The sequence below is a fragment of the Prionailurus viverrinus genome, chromosome B3 (assembly GCF_022837055.1).
Source record: "Prionailurus viverrinus isolate Anna chromosome B3, UM_Priviv_1.0, whole genome shotgun sequence".
Taxonomy (NCBI): domain Eukaryota; kingdom Metazoa; phylum Chordata; class Mammalia; order Carnivora; family Felidae; genus Prionailurus; species Prionailurus viverrinus.
In genome coordinates, this window is record NC_062566.1 from 56,771,551 (window position 1) to 56,792,684 (window position 21,134).

At 58.8% G+C, this 21,134-nt stretch overlaps 1 protein-coding gene across 5 annotated transcripts in view; it reads left to right on the forward strand.

The window, feature by feature from the left end:
* The window catches only part of SPTBN5 (spectrin beta, non-erythrocytic 5), a 47,865-nt gene that overhangs the window by 24,975 nt on the left and 1,756 nt on the right, over positions 1-21,134 (forward strand). For 3 of the 5 annotated variants that reach the window (XM_047861832.1, XM_047861834.1, XM_047861833.1), the window contains exons 28-65: positions 227-362; positions 621-766; positions 1,544-1,658; positions 1,765-1,875; positions 2,092-2,271; positions 3,016-3,219; positions 3,396-3,545; positions 3,770-3,874; positions 4,270-4,437; positions 4,977-5,126; positions 5,248-5,439; positions 5,666-5,761; positions 7,404-7,519; positions 7,609-7,723; positions 8,506-8,619; positions 8,829-8,950; positions 9,212-9,374; positions 9,593-9,781; positions 10,055-10,132; positions 10,766-10,938; positions 12,229-12,319; positions 12,446-12,592; positions 13,214-13,351; positions 13,431-13,687; positions 13,872-14,058; positions 14,314-14,523; positions 15,008-15,204; positions 15,286-15,490; positions 15,783-15,977; positions 17,058-17,213; positions 17,454-17,671; positions 17,836-18,025; positions 18,246-18,422; positions 18,590-18,694; positions 19,030-19,260; positions 19,438-19,506; positions 19,994-20,232; positions 20,411-20,499. In XM_047861832.1, coding sequence (XP_047717788.1) covers positions 227-362; positions 621-766; positions 1,544-1,658; positions 1,765-1,875; positions 2,092-2,271; positions 3,016-3,219; positions 3,396-3,545; positions 3,770-3,874; positions 4,270-4,437; positions 4,977-5,126; positions 5,248-5,439; positions 5,666-5,761; positions 7,404-7,519; positions 7,609-7,723; positions 8,506-8,619; positions 8,829-8,950; positions 9,212-9,374; positions 9,593-9,781; positions 10,055-10,132; positions 10,766-10,938; positions 12,229-12,319; positions 12,446-12,592; positions 13,214-13,351; positions 13,431-13,687; positions 13,872-14,058; positions 14,314-14,523; positions 15,008-15,204; positions 15,286-15,490; positions 15,783-15,977; positions 17,058-17,213; positions 17,454-17,671; positions 17,836-18,025; positions 18,246-18,422; positions 18,590-18,694; positions 19,030-19,260; positions 19,438-19,506; positions 19,994-20,232; positions 20,411-20,499 — 5,924 coding nt within the window. Of the gene's footprint in view, positions 1-226; positions 363-620; positions 767-1,543; positions 1,659-1,764; positions 1,876-2,091; positions 2,272-3,015; positions 3,220-3,395; positions 3,546-3,769; positions 3,875-4,269; positions 4,438-4,976; positions 5,127-5,247; positions 5,440-5,665; positions 5,762-7,403; positions 7,520-7,608; positions 7,724-8,505; positions 8,620-8,828; positions 8,951-9,211; positions 9,375-9,592; positions 9,782-10,054; positions 10,133-10,765; positions 10,939-12,228; positions 12,320-12,445; positions 12,593-13,213; positions 13,352-13,430; positions 13,688-13,871; positions 14,059-14,313; positions 14,524-15,007; positions 15,205-15,285; positions 15,491-15,782; positions 15,978-17,057; positions 17,214-17,453; positions 17,672-17,835; positions 18,026-18,245; positions 18,423-18,589; positions 18,695-19,029; positions 19,261-19,437; positions 19,507-19,993; positions 20,233-20,410; positions 20,500-21,134 lie in introns of those variants that run through there. The other 2 variants (XM_047861835.1, XM_047861836.1) reach the window with 2 other exon arrangements.

A 21,134-nucleotide genomic window follows, 5' to 3' on the forward strand; every position in this document is an offset into this window, starting at 1 on the left:
GCCCAGTGGAACTCAGCCCCTGGCTCCCTACGCTCTGTTCTTCCCCACATGTGCGCCTTCCGCTGCCCTGCACTGTCCTTCTTAGGCTGGATTCTTCCTGAATCCAGAGCGACAGGCTTGGGCAGAGACCATGAATAAACTCTTTCAGATTCCCTCCTTCAGCCAGGCCAGCTGCCCCGGGGGAATTATGCAACTGACTTGTGGGAACTACGGGCTGTCCCTACAGGGGCCGGGAGCTGGAGGGGACTCTGAAGCTGCATGAGTTCATGGGAGAGGCCGAGGAGCTATGGAGCTGGCTGGCTAGCCAGAAGCAGGTGGCCAGGGAAGGGGAGAGCCTCGGAGAAGACCATGAGCACGTCCTGGTGAGAGGAAGGCCAGGGCTCGGTGGATAGCCTGTGGCGGGAGACTGAGGGCAACGGGACAGCCTGGCGGGGCTGTGGAGAAGGGGGCCACGGGGGTCATGAGCCCTGGCTGAGGACAGGCCTTCTGAGGAGAGTGTGCGGGCACGGTGGCTGTCCAACCCCTCATTGCCCGACGGTCATGAGGCACCTGCTTCCTGGGCTGCTTGCTGCCTCCCCAGCAGGGGGCCACTCTGTCACCCACTCCCTTCTTGTCCTCAGCACCTCCACACCAAGTTTGCAAAGTTTCAGCGCCAAGTAGAGTTGGGTGGCCAGCGGGTGGCAACCTGCCAGCAGCTGGTAGAGAGCCTGCTGGAGCTTGGGCATCGTGCTGCCCCCGACGCCCACCAGAGGCAGCAGGACCTGCAGTGAGTGGCCAGTGGGCTAGGCCAGGGGTGCGGGTTTGGGGGGAGCGAGCAGTGTGGGCAGTTTCTGGAGTGCAAAGTGCAGGTAAGATGCTCTGGGGCCATGTTGGCTCTGCCTGCCCCCAAGGAATCTGGAGAGGGAGCCGGTCCCAGGGAGGCCGAGCGAACCCCGGGTGACCATGGCCTGTGGAGGGAGGCAAGGCTGGGTGTGCAGGTCAGGAAGTCCTGCCCAGACCCCCAGGGACACTTTTCCAAACCACTGGCTCCCAGGACTCGGGGTAGGAGCTGTGCAGTCTGCCTACCTGCCACCTGGCTCGTGTGCCCCACTCCCTGCAGCCTGTGGCTTTGAGGCAACGCCATGATTTGTCCATGACCCCCAACATGGACACTGGCCATGGTGGAAGCCTTAGGAGCTCATTGAGAGTGGGCTGAGTAAATGAAAAAAGGAGAGAAGATGCAGCCTCTGCCCTCAAATATTTATAATTTGAATGACATACTGAGACTGGAATATACGAGGTGGAAGAAGTACCACAAAGCATAGAAATCAAGTAGTAAGCATGGCAGCGGTGAAGGGCTGAATTCGTGGTAAAGCTAGAAAGGCTCCGGGAGGCAGGTTTGCAGGCAGGCCCCGTGGCAGGGAAGGGTGTTATAAAGGGGAGCTTTGGGCCAGTCCCGGGTGCAGCCCAGAGAAGAGGAGGGCTGACCAGACTAGCTAATGGTGGAAAGAGATGCCGGGCCAATGGGTGACCTCCTACTGCTGTTCCACATACCTGGGCACAGAGCTTCCTGGTCAGAGCTGCGGGAGCTGACCCAGGCCCAGGGCCACCGGCTCCAAGATGCCGAGGTCACCCTCAGAGTTCACAGAGATCTGTCGGAAGCCCTCAGGCAGGTCCAGGTATGATCCTGAAGGGAGGAAGGGAATTCTTTCTAGAAGTGGATCCGCCCCAGCCTCGGTGCCCCACCCTCTGTTCCTGATGACCTTGGCCATCTCCTCTCCTCAGGAGAAGACCACAAGCCTCCCCAATGATGTGGCCTCAGACCTGCGTGGGCTGGAGGCCCAGCTGAGGAGACACGAGGAGCTGGAGCATGAGCTCCTGAGCACTGGGCGGCAGGTGAGCCAGCCTGACGGCCTCTCCCACTCAGGCCCCTACAGGCCACTCAGGCCTGCCTGTCTCTTCCCCTGGGTTTTCCCCACTCCCACGGGGCCTCCACTTGGGCCTACCGTGCATGTCCAGGCATGGCCCAAGGAGGAGTCTGCGGGCCAGGCTGGCCCTTCAGCCTCTAGGAGGACATGACCTTTCCCTCCGTATGCTCCACCCTGACCCCAGCTGCAGGAACTGCTGGAGACTGCGAGCAGGGTACAGAAGCTGGGTAGGGGACCCCAGGCCCATGCGGTGCAGCAGAGGCAGCAGGCTCTGGTGAAGTCCTGGGAGGCCCTGAAGCTATACTCGGAGCAGCGCAGGACTCAGCTGCAGCGGGCGTGCCTCCTGGCCCGTTTCCACAGATCAGTGAGGGCTCCTTACTCTTGGGCGGTGTGTGTGTGTGTGTGTGTGTGTGTGTGTGTGTGTGTGTGTGTGTGTGTGCGCGCGCGCGCGCGCGCTTGCACGCACGCATGTATAATGGTGCATGTGCATCATAAACGAGGTCCTCCAGCTCTAGAGGGGAACCCAGTATGGACATGAGTTAGAAGAGCATCAACATACCTATTTGTGAGTACCTGGAGTTTGCAAAACTTCTGTACTTTGTGTCACTGACCCTTCTTCATCCACACAATGAGATGTTTGGACAAAGATCCAAGGCCCCCCTAGCTCTGTGTGATGTGTACACACATCAACAGAAGGCAGGTTATAAGTATTAAATTAGAAATCCAGAGGACAAGGTGAGTGGCAAGAGGTCATGGTGCCAGGGAAGGCTTCACGAGACAAACAAGGCCTTGGCCCTTGAAGAGCAGGTGAGGCTTGGAAGAGAAGGGAGGAGGAGTTTCTGAGCAGGAGGGGCACCAAAAGCAAAGGGTGATGAGTCTGGCAAATGTAGATGTTTAGTGGACCTGGAAGGATTAGGTTGGACGACAGCAGAGGAACCTGGTGACAAAAGGCCCCATGAGCCTCACCTGAGGCTCTGACCTGGGACAGCTCAGTTACTCTGATGTTTGAGTACATCTGGGCAGACTGTAGTTGGGCCTCAGAGCCCGGTTCTCTGCCACCCAGCCCAGATCTCACCCCACTCTCCCTCTCCATCTCTTGGGGACCCAGGTGCAGGAATACACCTCCTGGGTGGCCAGAGCGTGGCAGGAGCTGCAGGGAGAGGAGAGCTCCAGGGAGCCCAGCAGTGGCCTTCTAAAACTCGTCGCCCACCAACAGCTTCGGGCAGAGCTGGAAGCCCGGGATGAACTGCACCAGAGGGCCTCCAAGCTGGGCCAGCAGGTGCTTCTGGCTGCAGGGACACCCATCAAGGAGGTGGGCCCCTTTTTCTGATGCCCCCCAGCTTGCCCTGACCTAGTCTGAGCCTGATGACCTCACACCCTGCCCCACTGTGCCACACCAGCCTCCCTTCAGCGCCTTCCCTCAGGACCTGCTTCGATCTTGTCCATGCGGCTCTCCCCAACGCAGGCTCCCCACATGCACATCCCCAGGTCCAGGAAATGCTGCAAGGCCTGCAGGATGAGCGGGAACAGATGTTCCAGGCCTGGGAGCAGAAGGAAAAGAAACTACAAGCCATGTACCAGGAGCAGATCTTCCTCAGGAAGTGTACCCTCCTAGATCAGATCCTCACAGCCCAAGAGGCAGGTCCCCCTCACCCTGTAGCACACATCCCCATGCTCCCTCCTTCCTGCTTCCTCTCCCTTCCACTGGCTTCCTTGATTCCCGGGACCCTGGCTTTTTCCCTGATAGGAGGCCCAGAGGCTGTGTGCTGCCTTAGCACAGATGGCTGCAAATGGGGGTGGGGAGCCCCAGCTGTGTGGACAGTCCCTGAGGGCCTCTTTGACTTTTCCATGGGCTGATCCAGGTCTCCCTGAAAACCAGTGCCCTGGGGAGCTCAGTGGAAGAGGCAGAGCAGTTGGTGCACAAACACAAGATCTTCCAGAAAGTTCTGACTGCCCAAGATGAGCAGGTAATAGATTCAAAGAGAACTTGGCATGGTCAGAAATTGGGGGTGACTGGAGGGAAAGGAGGCAGAGTCCAGGAACTTTGGAGAGTTGTAAATGGGGGACACGGAGTGATTGGTGCATACCCACAGGTAATGTTGATGTATGGGGGCAGCCTGTAGTAGTAGGGGTGCCTGGTTGGAACTGACTGAGCAGAGTTGGATGAGGGGCACAGCAGGGATACCTGGCTCCACATGACTTGGTCACTGTGTAGCTGTGGGACTTGGTTCTGGCTTTCTGGGAGGACCAGCCAGCCCTGGGCCATGTCGAGCTGAGGGAAAGGCTTCCCTGTGAGCCAGCCCCTGCTTCAGCCTCCCAGTATGAGAAAGCAGTGGACTGTGTCTCTGATCCTGCCCCGCAGGAGGCAGCTCTGTGTGAGCAGGCGAAGACCCTTGGGGGTCCCAAGGTGCAGGATGGGCTCCGCACAGTGCTAGAGCATCGGGCTCGAGTGAAGGACCTGGCGGAGAGCCGGGGTCGTGCCTTGCACACCTCTCTGCTGCTGACTGGCTTCACCACGGCCGTGACCCAGGTCAGAGGGCCACCTCCAACCCATTGCCTTTTGCTCGGGCCACATTTTACAGTGTACAGATGACATTCACCTTCATAGGTTCATTTGGGCCTCACCGCACCCCTTTGATAAGGACACTGAAGTTTGGAAGGTCAAATGGCTTTCGCAGAGGCCTTGCTGGGACCCAGGACATTTGATTAAGAGACACTATGAGCAGAGACCCCACTGCTTCCTGAGCTCGTGAGGGCTAGGGCAAAGAGAAGAAAGGAGGAAGGGGCAGGGAACCGAGTATCTAGGGCCTAAGAAAAAGCCAGCCTCGCCTCCAAAATGAGTTCCCACCCAAGGGCCCTGCTCACCTCTTCCCTGGGGCGGGGCACCAGCCGGGCCTGGTACGTGTCTTCCTGGGCTAGAAGCACTGGATCTCATTTCCCAGGCACTGCCTAGCTCAGCTCTTGGGGCCAGCAGTCAACTACCTGGGCACAGCTGAGAGTAGATATGTGGGACATCTCTGTGGACTGAAGCAGTATCAGCATTATGGGACACGTCCCCACCCCCACCAGGCTCAGGTCTGGATCCAGGAGCGAGTCCAGCAGCTGAAAGAGCCAATCCGTCCCGGGGACCTGAAAGATAACTTGAGACATCTGAGGAAACACCAGGCCTTTGAGGCTGAAGTCCAGGCCCACGAGGAGGTGATAATCTCTGTTACCAAGGTAACAGCCAGGCCCTTGGCCCCAGTCCTACCCCAAAGTGTGGACTCTCGGTCGCCCAAGGGAAAGGTCTTAAGCATGGGGAGGGGCGACAGGCAAGCTCTCCGGGTGTCCTGTCTTCCAGGATGGCGAGGCTCTCGTGGCACAGAGCCACCCTCAGGTAGGAGAAGTCTCCCAGAGGCTGTGGGTCCTGCAGGAACACTGGCAGAAGCTAAGGCAGGCAGTGGCTCTTCGGGGCCAGGACCTGGAGAACAAACGGAACTTCCTGGAGTTTCTGCAGAAAGCAGACCTTGCAGATGCCTGGATCCAGGAGACGGTGAGATGCAGCTAGGCAGGGACAGAGCTGGAGGTGGGGCTGAGGGGCTGAGAGGTGGGGGTGAGGAGCCCCAGGCCTGCAGCTCCCTGGCTTGCCGACAGGCGGGAGCCCCAGCAGGAAGTTCCCCAAATCTCCACCTGCCCCAGTACTGCCCCCAGGGGCTGAGCACACGTGGGGCTGGGACTCAGAGCGCCTCCCACAGACCCTCACCTCTCGGCCTCGGCAGGAGGCGATGGTGGACATGGGCGACCTGGGCCGGGACCTTGAGCACTGTCTGCAGCTCCGCAAGCAACTCCGCAAGCTCCGAGGAGTCTGGGCCCAGGTATGGGGGCCCTGCGGGGCAGAGGTCAGCCAACTCATCCCCAAGGGCCACTTAAAGGCTCAGAGTAGTGACCCCGCGTGGGTCTTACCCAGCTCGGTGCTTACTATCTGCATGTGCTTAGCCAGGCCCCCTATCTCACCAAGCCTTAGTTTCTTCATCTTTAAAATGGGGATAACACCTGTCTCCTAAAGGAAGCATGTATGTGTGGTGGTGGTTACCCAAATCTACACATGTGATAAAACTGCAGAGAACTGTTCCTCCCTCCCCCCTCCACGCACAGATACATGCATGTGGAAACTGACAAACTCTGAATAAATCCTGTAGTCTGGTTAGTAGTTGTAACGTCTAGGGACACCTGGGTGGCTCAGTCACTTAAGCGTCCAACTCTTGGTTTCTGCTCAGGTCATGATCTCGAAGTTTTGTGGGTTCAAGCCCCAGGTTGGCAGCACGGAGCCTGCTTGGGATTCTCTATCCCTTTCTCTCTGCCCCTCTCCCACTCGCACTGTCTCTGTCTCTCTCAAACTTAAAAAAAAAAAAAGTTACAATGTCCATTTCCTGGTTTTCATGTTATGCCACAGTTATATAAGATGTTCCCCTTGGGGGTAGATGGGGGAAGAGTACGTGGGACTTTTCCATTCTACTTTTGCAATTTCCTGTGCATCTGTAATTACTTCAAAATAAAAAAAAATGCGCATGTGCCTGCACGTAGTGGGTAATCCTTCAGCTGCAGCTGCTGGGACCCCTCATTCAGCCCCTCACCTTCTCCTCACCGCACCCCCCACACACACCCCCAAAATCTATTTCTCTTATGTGGAATAGATGAAAGAACTTAGGCAAATGTAGTCCTACTCAGGTGTTAGAGACCAAACATGCTAACCTCCTCCCTCTTGAGGTAAGTGTGTATGACATTTGACAGGCTGCAGTGCCCCAACCCATGCTGCCCTTCTCTGGTGGTGGAATTCACAGCCACCTTGACAGACGCTGGGGTAGAAAGAGGGCCAGAGAGACTCAAGGAGCTGGGCTCAAATCCTGGCTCTGCCACAGATGAGTCACGTTAGCCTCTAAGCTCTGCTCTGGCATCTGTAGGAGAGGAACCCCCTTCCCTGCCCAGCTCGCATGAGACACTTCCTAGGGAAGTGCTTTGGAAATTTAAGCTCTTCAAGCTGCTTTTCCTAGGGGCAGGACACCTGCAACCCTCTCCCTGCCAGGGACCTCTCCCCCTGGACCTGTAAACCCCTCTCAGTGTCGGAGCAGTGGCAGCCTCAGCCTGGTGACTCCTAGGGGTGGAGACACTCCAACACAAGGAGACCCACGCTCACCATTTCATTCCACCCCTTGCTTTGCTTTTCTCATCCTGAGAAGCTGTGTTTTAACTTAAAAGCTTCTGTTAGTCACCGCGTGTCTGCCCACCCGCCCTGCCCAGTTCTGACCCAGGAACATATTTTCTAGCCTTAGAGATGACACCGGGGCTGCAGGCCCCAAGTGCATCTTGCTCACTGCACCTGGCATGGGGTGCAGCTGTCTCCGCTCCCCAGACATGTTGCTCCTCGCCCTCTCTCGGGCCCAGGCAGCCCCTCCACGCGCTGACTGCATTGCCAAGGCAGGGCTTGGGATGGGTGCTGCCAGTGCCTTCACCCCACAGGACACAGTGGATGACACCCACATCAGGAGCATCAATGACTTGTCCCGGAAGCTCCAGAACCTGTGCCCTGAGCAAGTCAAGACCGTCTGCCAGCGGCGACACCAGCTGAACAACAGGCCAGTCCTGGAGCGGGAGGCGGTGGGGCTAGGAGAGGGAGGCAGGGGCTGGAGGGCCACCTGACTCAGCCTTACACCCTCCTTGCCAGGTGGAAGAGTTTCCATGACAACCTACTCCGGTACCAGCAGCAGCTTGAAGGGGCCCTGGAGACACACACATTGTCGGGAAAGCTGGATGACCTCACTGAGCGGATTGGGGAAAAGGTAAGTAGTGAAAGACCACAGCAGCCGCCTGGGGGCACGCTTACCGGGAATCTACATGTGTCTCGCCTTTGGTCTCTCTCTCTTCAGCTTGGGCTACTGGAGGGAGATACTGCTAGGGGTCCATCACGGTGGGGGTGGGGCTGTGCCAGGGGCTCTCAGGATGTCAACTTTCGGCCCCAGAAGCCCCCATTGCAGGCTTGGAGGCTGGCCCACCTGGCTTCCAGAAACGCTGTGAGTCAAGAGGCCAGAGCGCCACCACCCCCAATGCACCCTTCCCTCTGTTGTCCCTGAGCAAGTGCAAAGCATGCAGGAGGTTTGCCCCGGAGCCCATCAGCAACCACGGAGAAACGTGGGCTAGATGCTGCCAGAGGTGAAAGTGAGGTTGTGTGCCTCCCAGGAAGCCCCGTGTGGCGCAGATGGTGCCCTGTTCTGGGCCTGCAAAGGGCTCTTGCCTTGCTGTCCTTACTCCTGCAGTTCCTGCCCTAGCCAGCCAGGCCTGTCCTGTCTGTCCATGCCTAGCTCTCCCCAGAGGAATATGAGTCACAGGAGGCTCCCCCCACAAACAGAGATTACTGGATCAGAAGAAACTCCATCCCCTAGTCTCTCCTGGGAATCTTCCTCCTTCACAGAAGGAAGGGGCCTCTGGTCAGTTGAAGGCACTGGGAAGGGAATCAGGCTGGGTACTTGCTTTTCACACAGAAACCCCACGGCCCCGGTGACCCACTGCAGTGAGGGAGGAGCGGGGGCAAAGGCGAAGCCAATAATGCTGCTTTCCTTCCCAGGCCGCCCTGGTCCAGGCCCTGGACTGTGGGAAAGATCCGGAGAGCGTGCAGAGGCTGATATGGAAACACAAGGAGTTGGAGCAGGAAATGGGCCTCATCCAGGCCCAGGTGGAGGTGTGCATCTGGGTATGGAGGTGGGCCCAGGCCCGGGGTGCCTCCTCTGTGGGACCGTGGTGGGCATATACAGGGCAGGAGGGCTTCGGTACCTGAAAGCCAGCAGAGTGGGTACCCCCCCCTGTTGGCTGGGGCCCTCCTGCAGCCGGGGCTCCCCTGAGTGCAACCTGCCTCCATGCCCCAGCCCCTGAGTCTGACTTCCCCCACAGTCCCTAGAGTGTGAGGTGGGCCGCCTCTGCCAGAGAAGCCCTGGGGCAGCCCATAGCCTCAGCCACAAGCAGAGGGAGATGACGGACAGTTGGTGGCAGCTCCGGAGTGGGGCCCAGAAGCGGTACAAACCCCCAGGCCTCTTTGTCTCACTGCCCTCACAGACTCAGCCCCTGCAACATCTGTCTCTACTCTCCCCGACCCTGGTTTCCCCTGAGCGCCTTCCTCCATCCATTTCGTATAACCGCTGGTATTGTCACTCTATTCGTTCCCAGCCCGTGGGCCCTTCTCTGGCTAAGGGGATTCAGGGATGGAAAGCACATGTGGGGGTGGGGGGGAGAGGGGCTCCAAGGCCCCAGGACTAGCAGATGAACCCTGTGGGCAGGAAGGAGTCACTGGATGCCTTGCACCAAGCCCAGAAACTGCAAGCCGCGCTACAGCACTTTCTGGTCTGGGCCCGGAGGCTGCGGGCTGAGATGGATGCCCAAAGCCCCCCCCGCAGCCCTGCAGAGGCCCGGCGCATGATAGCGGGGCACTGGGAGCTCAAGGTGAGGGTCAGGATCCTGGGACCTCGCCTCCTCCCCACCCTCTCCGGTATACTCATCCCAACTTTCTCTTGGGTTCTTTCTCCCTCACCTGCCTCTGCCTTTCTCCTCTTCCATCCCACCCAGTCTGCTGTCTTCCCGCCTCTCCCCTCCCTATTGGGCCTCCTCCCTCCCACTCATGGAACCTCAGCCTCCCGGATCTGAACCTAGTCTTGTTACAGGCCGAGCTGGACTCCCAGAGAGACAGCTTCAGCCTGGCCCGAAGCACTGGGCAGCGACTGCTTGCAGATGGGCACCCATCCACCCCCGACATCCTCCAGGCCCTGGCTGGTTTAGACCAGGAGCTGAACACCCTGGAGAGGGCCTGGCAGGGGCACCAGCACCAGCTGCAGCAGGCCTTGGAGCTCCAGGTAGGCAGCCTCCATCCTGCCCCCACCCCTGGGCTGGGCGCTACCCCCATTGCCCCTGGTCAAAGCCAAACCCAGAAAGGCTGCCATACCAGGGCCTTTTCCCACCACCTAGCACCCACCACTCAGCTTGCACAGGCAGCTCTTGCCTGCCGTGGACTCATTCTGTTGAACCAGGTTCTTGGTCCCTGGTCTGTCTCCTCTGGGCACAAATAGGTCCACCTGCAGTAATTGGACCCTCTGCTCACTTCCTTTTGCCTTTTCCTTTCTTGACAGCTGGTTCTGAGTTCTATGGAGCAGGTGGAAATTTGGCTCTGCAGCCGGGAGGACTGCCCAGCTAGTGAGGTTCTGGGGGTAGGTGCCAGCAGGAGTGAGGGGGCTTTACAAAAGCAGTGTTAGGGGTCACGTCAACCGGTGCTGTGTAAGCTCCTCAGGCCAAGGAAGGGGTCACTGAAAAGTCTATTCCCCATGCATGTTTGCAGTTCTTGTGTGCCTGGGGCTAGGCCCCACGGGGATGTCATGGGAGCTTAGAGGGTGAGCCTCTGGCCTTAGACCCATCCTTGGCTCCTTCCCGCACTTCTCACCTCTGCCCTCCTCACTCCCTTGTACCGAGGTTTGCTCTTCCAACCTCTGTCCCAATCCCTGTGGCAGGCGAACCTGACTCAGGGGAGACCTCAGAAAACCTGGGGGCTAGCTTGTCCTGCGCTGACCCAGTCTTACCGGGAGCGCAGAGGAGGGAGCATTCTTGTTACATGAAAAAGCTCCACCTGCCTGGCAAATTGTGACAGCGGCTCTCATCCCTAGTACCTTCCTTCCCTGGCTGAGAATCCCTGTCCTGAAGCCACATCCGGCCTTGGGGAGTTGGAGGGGTGTGTCGGGGCAGAGTGCTCACCGTGTGGGTGAGTGTTTGGTGTAGGTGGGAAAGCAGAGAGCTTGGGATGGGAGGCGCAGCCCTGTGGACAGAATCCACTTCCCTGTTCCCGCCAGGACCCTTCGGCCAATGTGGAGACCCTCCTGTGGAAGCACAAGGTGCTTGAGCGGGGTCTGGAGGCACAGGCTGAAAAGATCAGTGCCCTGGAGGCGGCAGCCCACAGCCTGCAGCGGGGTGGGCACCCAGAGGCGCAGAGGGCCCTGGGCCAGTGCCAGGCCCTGCTCCTGAGGTACCTCTGGCTCCGGGCTGTGGGTGGGATAAGCCCCCAGCACTCCTGCCCAGCACAGCATGTGGTCACCCAGGGGAGATAAAAGGGAGTTGTACAAAGAAGGGTGAACTGGGAAACTGGAGAATTGCCACATGAAATGGCAGGACCCGAGCATAGTGGTTAGGCGTTGGCCCTGCAGCACCGGGTAGTCCCAAGCTCCTGTGTGTTGCCCACTCATGGTGGGACTGGGGCAGATTCCTCACGGAGTCCCGGGTCTACAAGGAGGGGGTAACAGTACCTGCCTCTGAGGGTTGTGGTGAGGACTGAGAAGGTACCCCTGATACCTGAGCACGGCACTTGCCACTCAGGCAGGTTGGCAGATTTCCGGTGTCCATTTAAATGAAGCTGGGCGGCGGGCAGGGCGTCTGGTGGCTCAGTCGGTTAAGCGTCCGACTTTAGCTCCGGTCATGATCTCACAGTTGGTGAGTTTGAGCCCCATGTCAGACTGTGTGCTGACAGCTCAGAGCCTGGAACCTGCTTCGGATTCGGTGTCGTCCTCTCTCTCTGTCCCTCCCCCACTCATGCTCTGTCTCTGTGTGTCTCTTTCTCTCTCTCAAAAATAAAAAAAAATTTTTTAAAAGTGAAGCTGGCACAGTTTGAGACACAGGCTCTGCCTTTTTTTCCTCATAAAAGCCCATCTGGTTCCTCTACCTCATCCAGCTTCTCAGACTTTTAGATCAAGAGAGATTGGCCCAAAGCCAGTGATCTCATTTTAACTTAATTCTTTAAAACCCTGTCTTCTTTTTTTTTTTTTTTTTTTTTTTTTTTTTTTTTTTTTTAAATTTTTTTTTTCAACGTTTATTTATTTTTGGGACAGAGAGAGACAGAGCATGAACGGGGGAGGGGCAGAGAGAGAGGGAGTCACAGAATCGGAAACAGGCTCCAGGCTCTGAGCCATCAGCCCAGAGCCCGACGTGGGGCTCGAACTCACGGACCGCGAGATCGTGACCTGGCTGAAGTCGGACGCCTAACCGACTGCGCCACCCAGGCGCCCCTAAAACCCTGTCTTCAAATGCAGTCAGTTTGTGAGGTACCGGGAATTGGGACTTGAACATAAGAATGTGGGAGACGCGGTTCAGCCCCTAACAGACACTAGTGAAGATGGAAGTAGAATGGCGCTCCATTTCAAAGGAGACCCCGGCCTCAGGGTGTATTGATGCATAAGAAGGGCTGTCACAGGCTGGAAAGGCACGCACACACCCCAGCCCCAATGAGGGGACCTGAGGACCCACGAGACCCTCCTCCTGGCAGGAAAGAGGCGCTCATAGAGCGAGCCGCGAGCCGTCGCCGCCAGCTGGAGGAGCTCGGGCAACTGCAGACTTTCCTGCAGGACTCCTTGGAGGTTGGCCTGGGGTTGGGGTGTGGGTTGTGGGGGGGAAGGAGCCGCCCCCAGGAGAGGGCAAGCCCAGAGGGTTGGGCCAAGGGGAGAGCCTGAGGCAGCCGAGCCTGGTCCTCCTTATGTGTCCAGGTGGCCATGTGGCTGAGGGAGAAGGACTCGGTGGCCCTGGATGAGGGCTGGAGGAACCCAGCTCTGCTGCAGACACAGCTGTGGAAGCAGAAGAGTCTCCAGGCTGAGCTCGACGCAAGTGTCCACCACCAACAAAGGCTGCAGGTGGTGAGGCCCTGGGGGCCATGGGACGGTCTTGCAGGCCAGAGCACGGGGCGACCCCACAGAGCCCCGGCAGTGGCTCTGAACCATAGTAATAGATGGCTGACCTTCACTGAGTGCATTCTGTATACAACCACCATGCTAAGCACCAAAATGTAGCGAGAAGCAGAAGCTTTCCTGGGGCACCCTCTCCAAAAATAGTGCCTTTTCAAGATTTTTAAAGATGACGTTTTGATGGGATAGTTTTTAAAGCTCTCTGGGAAAGACATCAGGGGACAGAGAAAGGCACAGCTAGCAGTCCTGTGGGTAAACGAGTCAAAGTGTAGCACCTTTTCCATTTACCGTCTCCCACCTAGAGAGAGCAGGTCCTGACCCCAGGCTGGCTCCCTGTCATGTTAAGGGTCCTGTTAAGAATTTTTAATATTTTAAACAAAACATTTAAACAGAACAACCAGTGTCATCCCCATCATATGGATAAGGAACATGAGCTCAGAGAGGTTACAGAACTTGCCCAAGATCGCACGGCTAGCATGCAGCCCGTAGCCCTGAGGCTGGCGGTGGAAGCCAGCACAAGTCCCGGGGCACCGGCAGTGCTGGGTCCATGAAGTGTGCCCTGTGTTGCTGTAGGAGGGGCAGAGGCTGCTGCAGGAGGGCCACCCAGCCTCAGAGACCATCCGGGAACGGCTGCAGGAGCTGGGAGAGCTCTGGGACAGGCTGCAGGCCAACAGCCGGAGGAAGGCGGCCACACTTCAGGAAGCTTGCGAGGTGGGCCCTGCGAACCATGGTGTGTGTGGGGGAGGCGCTAGGCCTCTCCCTCTTGTGCCCACCTCGCACTCTGCCCCAGGCCCTGCGTCTCCGGCGGAGTGTGGAAGAACTGGAGAGCTGGCTGGAGCCTGTGGAGGTCACGCTGAGAGCCCCCATCCCGGGCCGGGACCAGCCCGGGTTGGACGAGCTCCTGGGGGCTCAGGGCGGGCTGGAGGCGGCAGTAGACAGGCAGGCCGGGCAGGTGCAGCTACTGCTGGGCCAGGCTCAGGTCTTGACACGGGAAGGCCACTGCCTCGCCCCAGATCTGGAAGACCGGGCCCAGAAGCTGCTGCGGAGGTAGGTCCGGGCACATGCATCCTCCTCCCTGCCCCTTCCTCCCTGCCCTCCAGCTGCTCTCCTCCGGGCTTCCCCCTAACCCCACACTGAGGGGCACGGAGTGGGTGAGCTCTGGGCCACAGTCTGGTGCTGACACTGATGACCATGGCCCCTACCTGCCCTGGCCCCGCCTCCACTGCTGCAGGTTTGAGAGCCTTCAGGAGCCCCTGCGGGAGCGCAGAGAGGCCCTGGAGGCTCGGAGCCGCCTCTCGCAGTTCTTCAGGGATGCTGAAGAAGAGATGGCATGGGTGCAGGAGAGGCTGCCTCTGGCCGCCACCCAGGACTGCGGGCAGAGTCTGAGCGCCGTGTGGCACCTGCAAGAGAAGCACCAGGTGTGGGAACCATCCCCCCCCAGAGCAGGGAGGGGCTGCCCTCAGATTGAGCACACCACTCAGCCAGCCAGTGGTGCTTGGAGCTCTGTGCCTCTGGCAGGGCTTTGGGGGTACCCTAGGTTCTTTGTTGGCCATATGGACAGGGAACAATTTGGGGGTGAGTCTGTGGGAGACTGTGAGGCTTCTAGCATAACTCTGGGGCCCCCTGAGGAGCGTCCAGTAGCATCCTGGTCATGTTTTCCTCCGCCTCCACAGAACCTGGAGAGTGAGATCAGCAGCCACGAGTCCCTGACTCAGGCCGTGGTGGACGCAGGACACAAGCTAGTGCGGGCTGGGCACTCGGCCTGTGACGTGGCTGTCCGGGTACAGCAGCTGGAGAATGCCATGGGCTCCCTGCGGGCACAGGTGACACAGAGGCGGCTGCTGCTACAGCAGGCTCAGGAGGCCCAGCAGTTCCTGACAGAGGTGAGGGGCCGATGTGAGATGCAAAAGGGCAGGACCTGGGCATGAGGACACCCGGAGCGTACACAGGCCTGGAAGGTAACCCCCACGTGGGGCTCCAGGCTCTCTGTGCATCTTCACTTACCTGCCCTAAGTGTTCCCCTGCCCCCAAGCTGTCGATGCTGCATGTTATCCGGAACACAGGCCCCTCCCTGGGTTTGGTTTTAGTGCATGTGCCATTTCTTCTAAACCAATGACTCTCAGCCATTGCTCTGTATCAGAGTGACCTGGAATCTGTAAGAAATGCGGGTTGATACTCAGGTTCCATTCCAGACCAAACCAGAAATCTTTAGGGTTGAGAGCCAGGCACAGAGAGTGTAAAAGCTCTCAGATAATTCCAGGGTGCAGCCAGGGTGAGAACCCCTGCTCTGAATGTTGAGGCTATGAGCTCCAAGCTGGGAGCCCTGGAGGCCAGCACCTAGGGAACACCTCCTCTGTGCCACGCCAGCTCCAGGAGGCAGAATCCTGGCTGGAAGAGCAGGGCCGTGTCCTGGACATCGAGGATGTGGGCCAGAGTGCCGAGGCCACGCGCGCCTTTCTGCGGCAGCTGGAGGCCACCACGAGGGACCTAGAGGGCTTCAGCGTGAGAATTGAGAGGCTACAGCAGACAGCAGCTCTCCTTGAGAGCAGACAGAACCCAGAAAGGTGGGCAGTGCAGGGAGGGTGCTTCCTACAGAGGGACATGAGGGAAGAAGGGCTCCAGCTGGGTTGTCCTTGTTGCCACAGCCCCAGGGTGCTGGCCTGGATGCGGGCAGCGAGGGAGGCCCACTCGGGGCTGCTGCAGAGGGTGGAAGGCAGGCGGCAGGGTCTGCAGGAGCAGCTACAGCTCCACCAGCTGGAACGGGAGGCCCTGCTCCTCGACGCCTGGCTGGCCAGCAAGGTGGCCACCGCTGAGTCCCAGGACCACGGGCAGGACCTGGAGGCTGCCAAGGCAAGTCACTCATGAGCAAACCTAGGAAGAGTGGATTGAGACTGCTGAGCAAGGGCAAAGAAAGTGTGCACTTGGGTGAGAGGGAGGCGAAGGGGTAAGCTGAGGGGAAGTAGGGAGTCTCCGGGCTCTGGGAGGATCCCTAGGGAACTAGAGCCAGAGCCCGGGGACTTGAGCCACTGCCTCAGTCGATACTGATGAGGGACCTGGCAGGTACCGCCCAGCCCTTCATGAGGTTCAAGTGCTCCTGGACACCACCTCCAGAGTGACCCTCCCTGGCACTGTATTCTCGCAGGTGCTGGAAGAGAAGTTTGATGCTTTCAGAAACGAAGTTCAGAGCCTGGGCCAGGCTAAGGTGCAGGCCCTGAGGGAGCTGGCAGGCTCCCTGGAGCGGACAGCACGCAGGCACAAGCCTCAGATTCAAGCCCAGAGGAGTCGCATCGAGGCGACTTGGGAGAGGCTGGACAGGGCAATGAAAGCCCGCACACAGGTGAGTGCACCGAGTGCACAGATATTCCTGTCCCTTTTGCCTGAGCCAGGGACAAGCAGGCCCGCCCAGGGGTGTGTGTGTGTGTGTGTGTGTGTGTGTGTGTGTGTGTGTGTAGAGGGAGGTAGTTGCCTCTAATCCCAATACTAAGCAGATGGGAAGTCTCAAAATCTTGCACCTCCACGGCACCCCAGCCCTCTCCACCAGTTTGGTTTCCTGCTGGTGCAGTTCATACCTCCAGGGAGAAACAGAACGCGGGTGTGGCCGGCTTCAGATCCCCTCAAAGCCTCCCTAAACATAGGCTTCAGGCTTTAAGATACATCCCACGTTGATCTCTCCTTAACCACTGGCACTTAGCTGGCTCATTCGGCACACTCCCTCGCTCTCCTAACCTACGTGCCCCGTGTGATGGCTTCACTGTTGTTTCCACAACCAGGGTCAGCCACAGCTGCTTCTGTGAAAGCAGCCTGCCCCCCGAGCCCCCGACAGCCTCGGCAGCCTCCTGAGCTGACCCTCTCCTCCTAGCCACTCCCTGAAAACCAAACTCCTCCCTCCTCCCCCGTGGATGGACCCATCCCCTCCCCCCCTGCTTCAGAGGCCCCATTTCTGCCTTTCTGGTGATTTGTACAACGAAGACCCTCTTGTCACAGAATGCCCCCTGAGGCCCTGCCACGTCATCAGTAATATCATACATTCATTGAGCACCTGCCACATTGAGGACGTTTTCTGTACCTGGTGGTCATGCCTGAATCACCAAGCCCACGGTCCTTGTTAGTTATGTATTTATTTACTTATTTTGAGAGAGACAGAGCGAGTGTGAGCAGGAGAGGAGCAGAGAGCAAGGAGATGATGTCCCAAGCAGGCTCTGCAATGTCAGCACGGAGCCCAACATGGGGCTCAAACCCTTGAACCATGAGATCATGACCTGAGCCAAAACCAAGAGTGGGACACTGAACCAACTGAACGACCCTGGCGCCCTGATCCTTCTTATTTAAAAGGACGTGGCCCACAAGGCCATGTCTCCAGCGAGAAAAGGTCCTAGGAATGAGCTCAACTCAGAGCAAGCCCTCTTTCCTCTCACAGAGCCTGGCCACAGCCTGTGAAGTTCTTGGCTTTGAGCAGGAAGTGGCCCAGCTCCAGGGCTGGATGCAGGAGAAGGTCACCCTGATGGCGAGAGACATCTGTGGCCACAGTCTGTCATCGGTGCAGACCTTACAGCAACAGCACAGGTGTCTGGAGGTGAGGGCCCGTGCCCGTTGTCTGCCCCTCAGAGCCCTTCCCTGCAGGTGGTGGGTAGGGAGCCCACAGAGGGGGGAAGAGAAGGCCCTCCCAGCCGGGAGGTGCTTGCCCAGGTGGTGGAACAGAGTGGAGTTGGCCTGGGAGAGTCCGGGAAGCGGATCAGGACTCCTCAGAGAGGACCAAATGAAGAGCATCCATCGGGCTGCCAGGGTGAGGCCTGATCATGTGTTCTGGTGGCAGAGGGAGCTGGCAGCTATGGAGAAGGAGGTGGCCCGGATGCGGATGGAGGCCTGCAGACTGGGCCAGCTATACCCTGTGGTTCGGGTGGGCCTGTCTGAGCAGGTGGCCAAGATGGAAGATGCCTGGGCCACCCTGGACGTGAAGGCCCAGGAGCAGGGTCAGCAGCTGGAGCAGGCCGCCCGGGGCCATGCCTTCCTCGGCCGCTGTAGGGAACTGCTGTAAGTGGCACCCTGCCCTGCTGTTGGCTCAGCTCTGCCCTGCGGGGTGGGGGTCACCCCAGCTCTTCAGGGAGCTAGACTCCCCTGTCCCGTGCCCAGCTCCTGCCCTGCTTCCTGAGGCTTCCCTCCCAGCCCTGACAGCAGCTTTGTCTCCCTGCCCCCAGAGCATGGGCTCAGGAGAAGCAGGTTCTGGCTTCATCACAGGAGCTGGCTGGGGACCTGGTGGGGGCCGAGCAGCTCTTGGTGCAGCAGGAAGAGCTGGGGCAAGAAATCAAGGAATATTGCCTTCGGGCCCAGGACATACGGCAGGAAGGACAGCAGCTGGTGGACAGTGGCCACTTCATGTCCCCCGAGGTAGGAGCACAAAGGTGGGCCAGGGGTTGAGCTGGGGAGGGAGCCCAACAACCCAAGGAACCCCTAGCAGGAATGGAAACCCTCAGGAGGAGAAGGCAGGCAAGGGAAGCAGAGAGGGGAAGGGTCTGGGCCTTTCCGGGACCTGTCTGCTGGGCACCAGCCCCGCCGTGCCTCGGGGCTTCTGCTCCAGCATCTGGCCCACAGCGCCGCTTCCCACCAGGTGACAGGGTGTCTGCGGGAGCTGGAAGGGCAGCTGCAGGCACTGGCGGAGGCCTGCGCCCTACGCCAGGAGCGCTGCGAGGAGAACTGGGGCCTGCAGAAGCTGCGGCAGGAGCTGGACCAGGCCGAGGCCTGGCTGGCCTCCCGAGAGGGCCTGCTGCTGGACCCCAACTGCGGGGTGAGCCAAGGCCCCACCGTTGACAGGCTGCGCGATGGCAGCTGTGGCCAAGGGCAGGTCCTAGTCCTCCTCTGCTCCCTGAACAGCCAAGCCAGGCTGTGGACGGGGAGGGTGCGGCTCTTGGTGCCCCTTGGAGCCGGGCCTCACCCTGACCTACTTCTCCCCAGCACTCGGTGGCTGATGTGGAGCTGCTGCTCCATGGACACCATGACTTAGAAAAGTCACTGGCAGCCCAGCAAGAGAAGTTTGCCCAACTGCAGAGGGAGACAGGGGTGAGTGGAGGCTGGGGTGAGCGTACACTGGGATCTAAGGACCTGAGGACTGGGAGTGGGAGCATCCTGGTCTCAGCCTGAGAGTCGGGACCTCCCCAATGAACGGAGCCCATATATCTGACCCCCCAGGAAAACCTGTTCTTTGCCCAGCCAGCTGCAGGGCCCTGTCACCTCCATGTCCTGGTAGGTTAGAGCCCCACCATGGACCAGGATGACAGGGAAGTCTCCTGAGCTGACGTGGGAAGAGAAGCCCAATGAGGAGATAGGGACTCTCCAGGTGGGAGGGATCTGGGGCGGCAGAGGCTGATCTGGCTCACCTTACTCCCCTTTCCAAGGTGGAACAGAAGCTGCTGCAGCAGGGGACAGGGCTGAAACCCAGGAGTGCTGGCCACCAGTTTACCTCCCTCCAGCATAGGCCTCTCGGAAGCTGGGGGCCAGTACAGCTGGCTGAGACAAGGGACCTGCAGCCAGGTGTCCCCATTGGGTCACACACACCCTTGGCCACCACTCTTTTCCTGGAATGTGCAGCCAGGCAGCAGGAGCCCAGTGGGGCTGGGGCTGTAGGGGTAAGGCCCACACCCCACAGCCAGCCCTGAGGCCCTGGGGGCTGGGGACACCAGGCAGAGGAACCGAGATTCCCCAGGAATGAAGTGGTCAAAAAGGGGTAGATTCCTAGCCCACCTTCCAGAGGGGTCCTGTCCTCTGTTGCTGGATGTTTCCTGGGCCCCTTCTTGGACTTTCAGGATGCAAAGGGTGCCCCCACCATGGAAGGATTTTTGGAGCTCAAGCAGCAATGGCCTGCAGAGAGGCAGGTCAGTACCAGGAGATTCCTTCTCCAGGCAGCTCTCCTCCACAGAACCACTTGGGCCTCGAGGGGCCATCAAGGCCTGGCACCCTGGCCCCACACCCCTGAGTCTTAAGACCGTTTCATTCTTTTTCCTTTATATATTTTATTGAGCAATTTGTACACCCAATGTGGGGCTTGAACTCACAAACCCAAGATCAAGAGTCACATGCTGTACCCACTGAGCCAGCCAGATGCCCCAAGATAGTTTCATTCTTAAGACACCTCATAGCTTCTGCCCCCCTCCCCCCCGGGTGGGGAGCGAGTCCCTCTTCCTCCTCTTCCTGGTTTCCCTACATGTCATTCCCTGGCTCCCTTTTCCCCATGGACACCTTGGACCAGTCCAGGACTTTGCTTGGGAGCCTCTGGAGATAGACGGTCAGGCTTTGATAAGGCCAGGCTGCAGCCTCCCCTCCAAGCTCGGCTGATGTCACCTCACCCCCTTCTCTCCACAGCCCAGCTCAAGCCCCTGGGATTGCTGCTGTGGGACCCTGGGGGGCAGTTCCCTGAGCCTCTTCTGGGATAAGAAGACTGCAGCAGAAGTACTGGGCAGTGGAATACAGGCAAGGCAGAAGACAGAGAGGCCCATGGAGAAGAGTGGACATGGCCATTGTGACCCCTCTCACCTCTCTTCTCAGAACGTGGCCCCCATGGACACCCTTGATCTCACAGGAGCCCAGTGTGAGAGGCTGAGGTACTGGAGTGGCAGGAAATATGCTTTCTCCATAAGGTGAGGGCCACATGGAGAGACAGACAATGGCCCCAAGCCATCCTGACCCAGCAGGCACAGCCTCACAAGAGCAGCCAAGAGGCTCGAGGTAGGGGGTCCCCCCCATGGGAGGCAGAGTTTTGACCCATGGCTCTCTGCCCAGCAGGCTGAGCAGTGGGGTGGAGATCCCGTATGCAGCACCATCAGAACAGCATGCCTGGAGCTGGCATCGAGCCCTGAGTGGCACGGCAGGTAGGCACCAGGGCAAGCCTGGGGTGGGACTTGGGGCACGGATTCCCTGGACCCCAGGCTGTGGTTTCCTACATCCTCTCAGGCTATAGAGGTACCATCCTCTCTACAGCCGGAGAAGTAAGTGGGACTTTGAGAAAAGATACTAGGAATTTAAGGCCCAGAAAGGGTAAACAACTTGCCCAAGATCACACAATTTGTAGAAGTAGGGCCATGTTTGACCTGTTGGCTGCCTCCTGGTCCTTTGCCACCCCCTTTGTGGAGTGTGCCTCTCTGACACCCAAGTGTTCCTAGGCTTGTTGTGCGACCCTGGGACCTTCTCGAACCTTTCAGTCCTCAAATAGCTCTGAATGTTCTGCCCTTGGGGTATCTACGGACAACGGCCAAACCCACTTCTATCACAAGGGATGCCTGGAAAGCACCCCTGCACCGGGAATCTCTTGGTCCATGTGGTTTGACAGGCTCCACCTGGACAGTGTATTCCGGTCATGTCACTGCCCAGGTGGGAGTCCCTTCCTGTTCTTCCCAGTCTCTCTGGGTTCTTGGCTCCATTCCTCAGTCTCTGGCCCCCTGGGATCTCTCTGAGCCTGTCCTTCCAGAATCCCAAAGGGATCTTGGATCTCCTCCAGGCTGAGCCT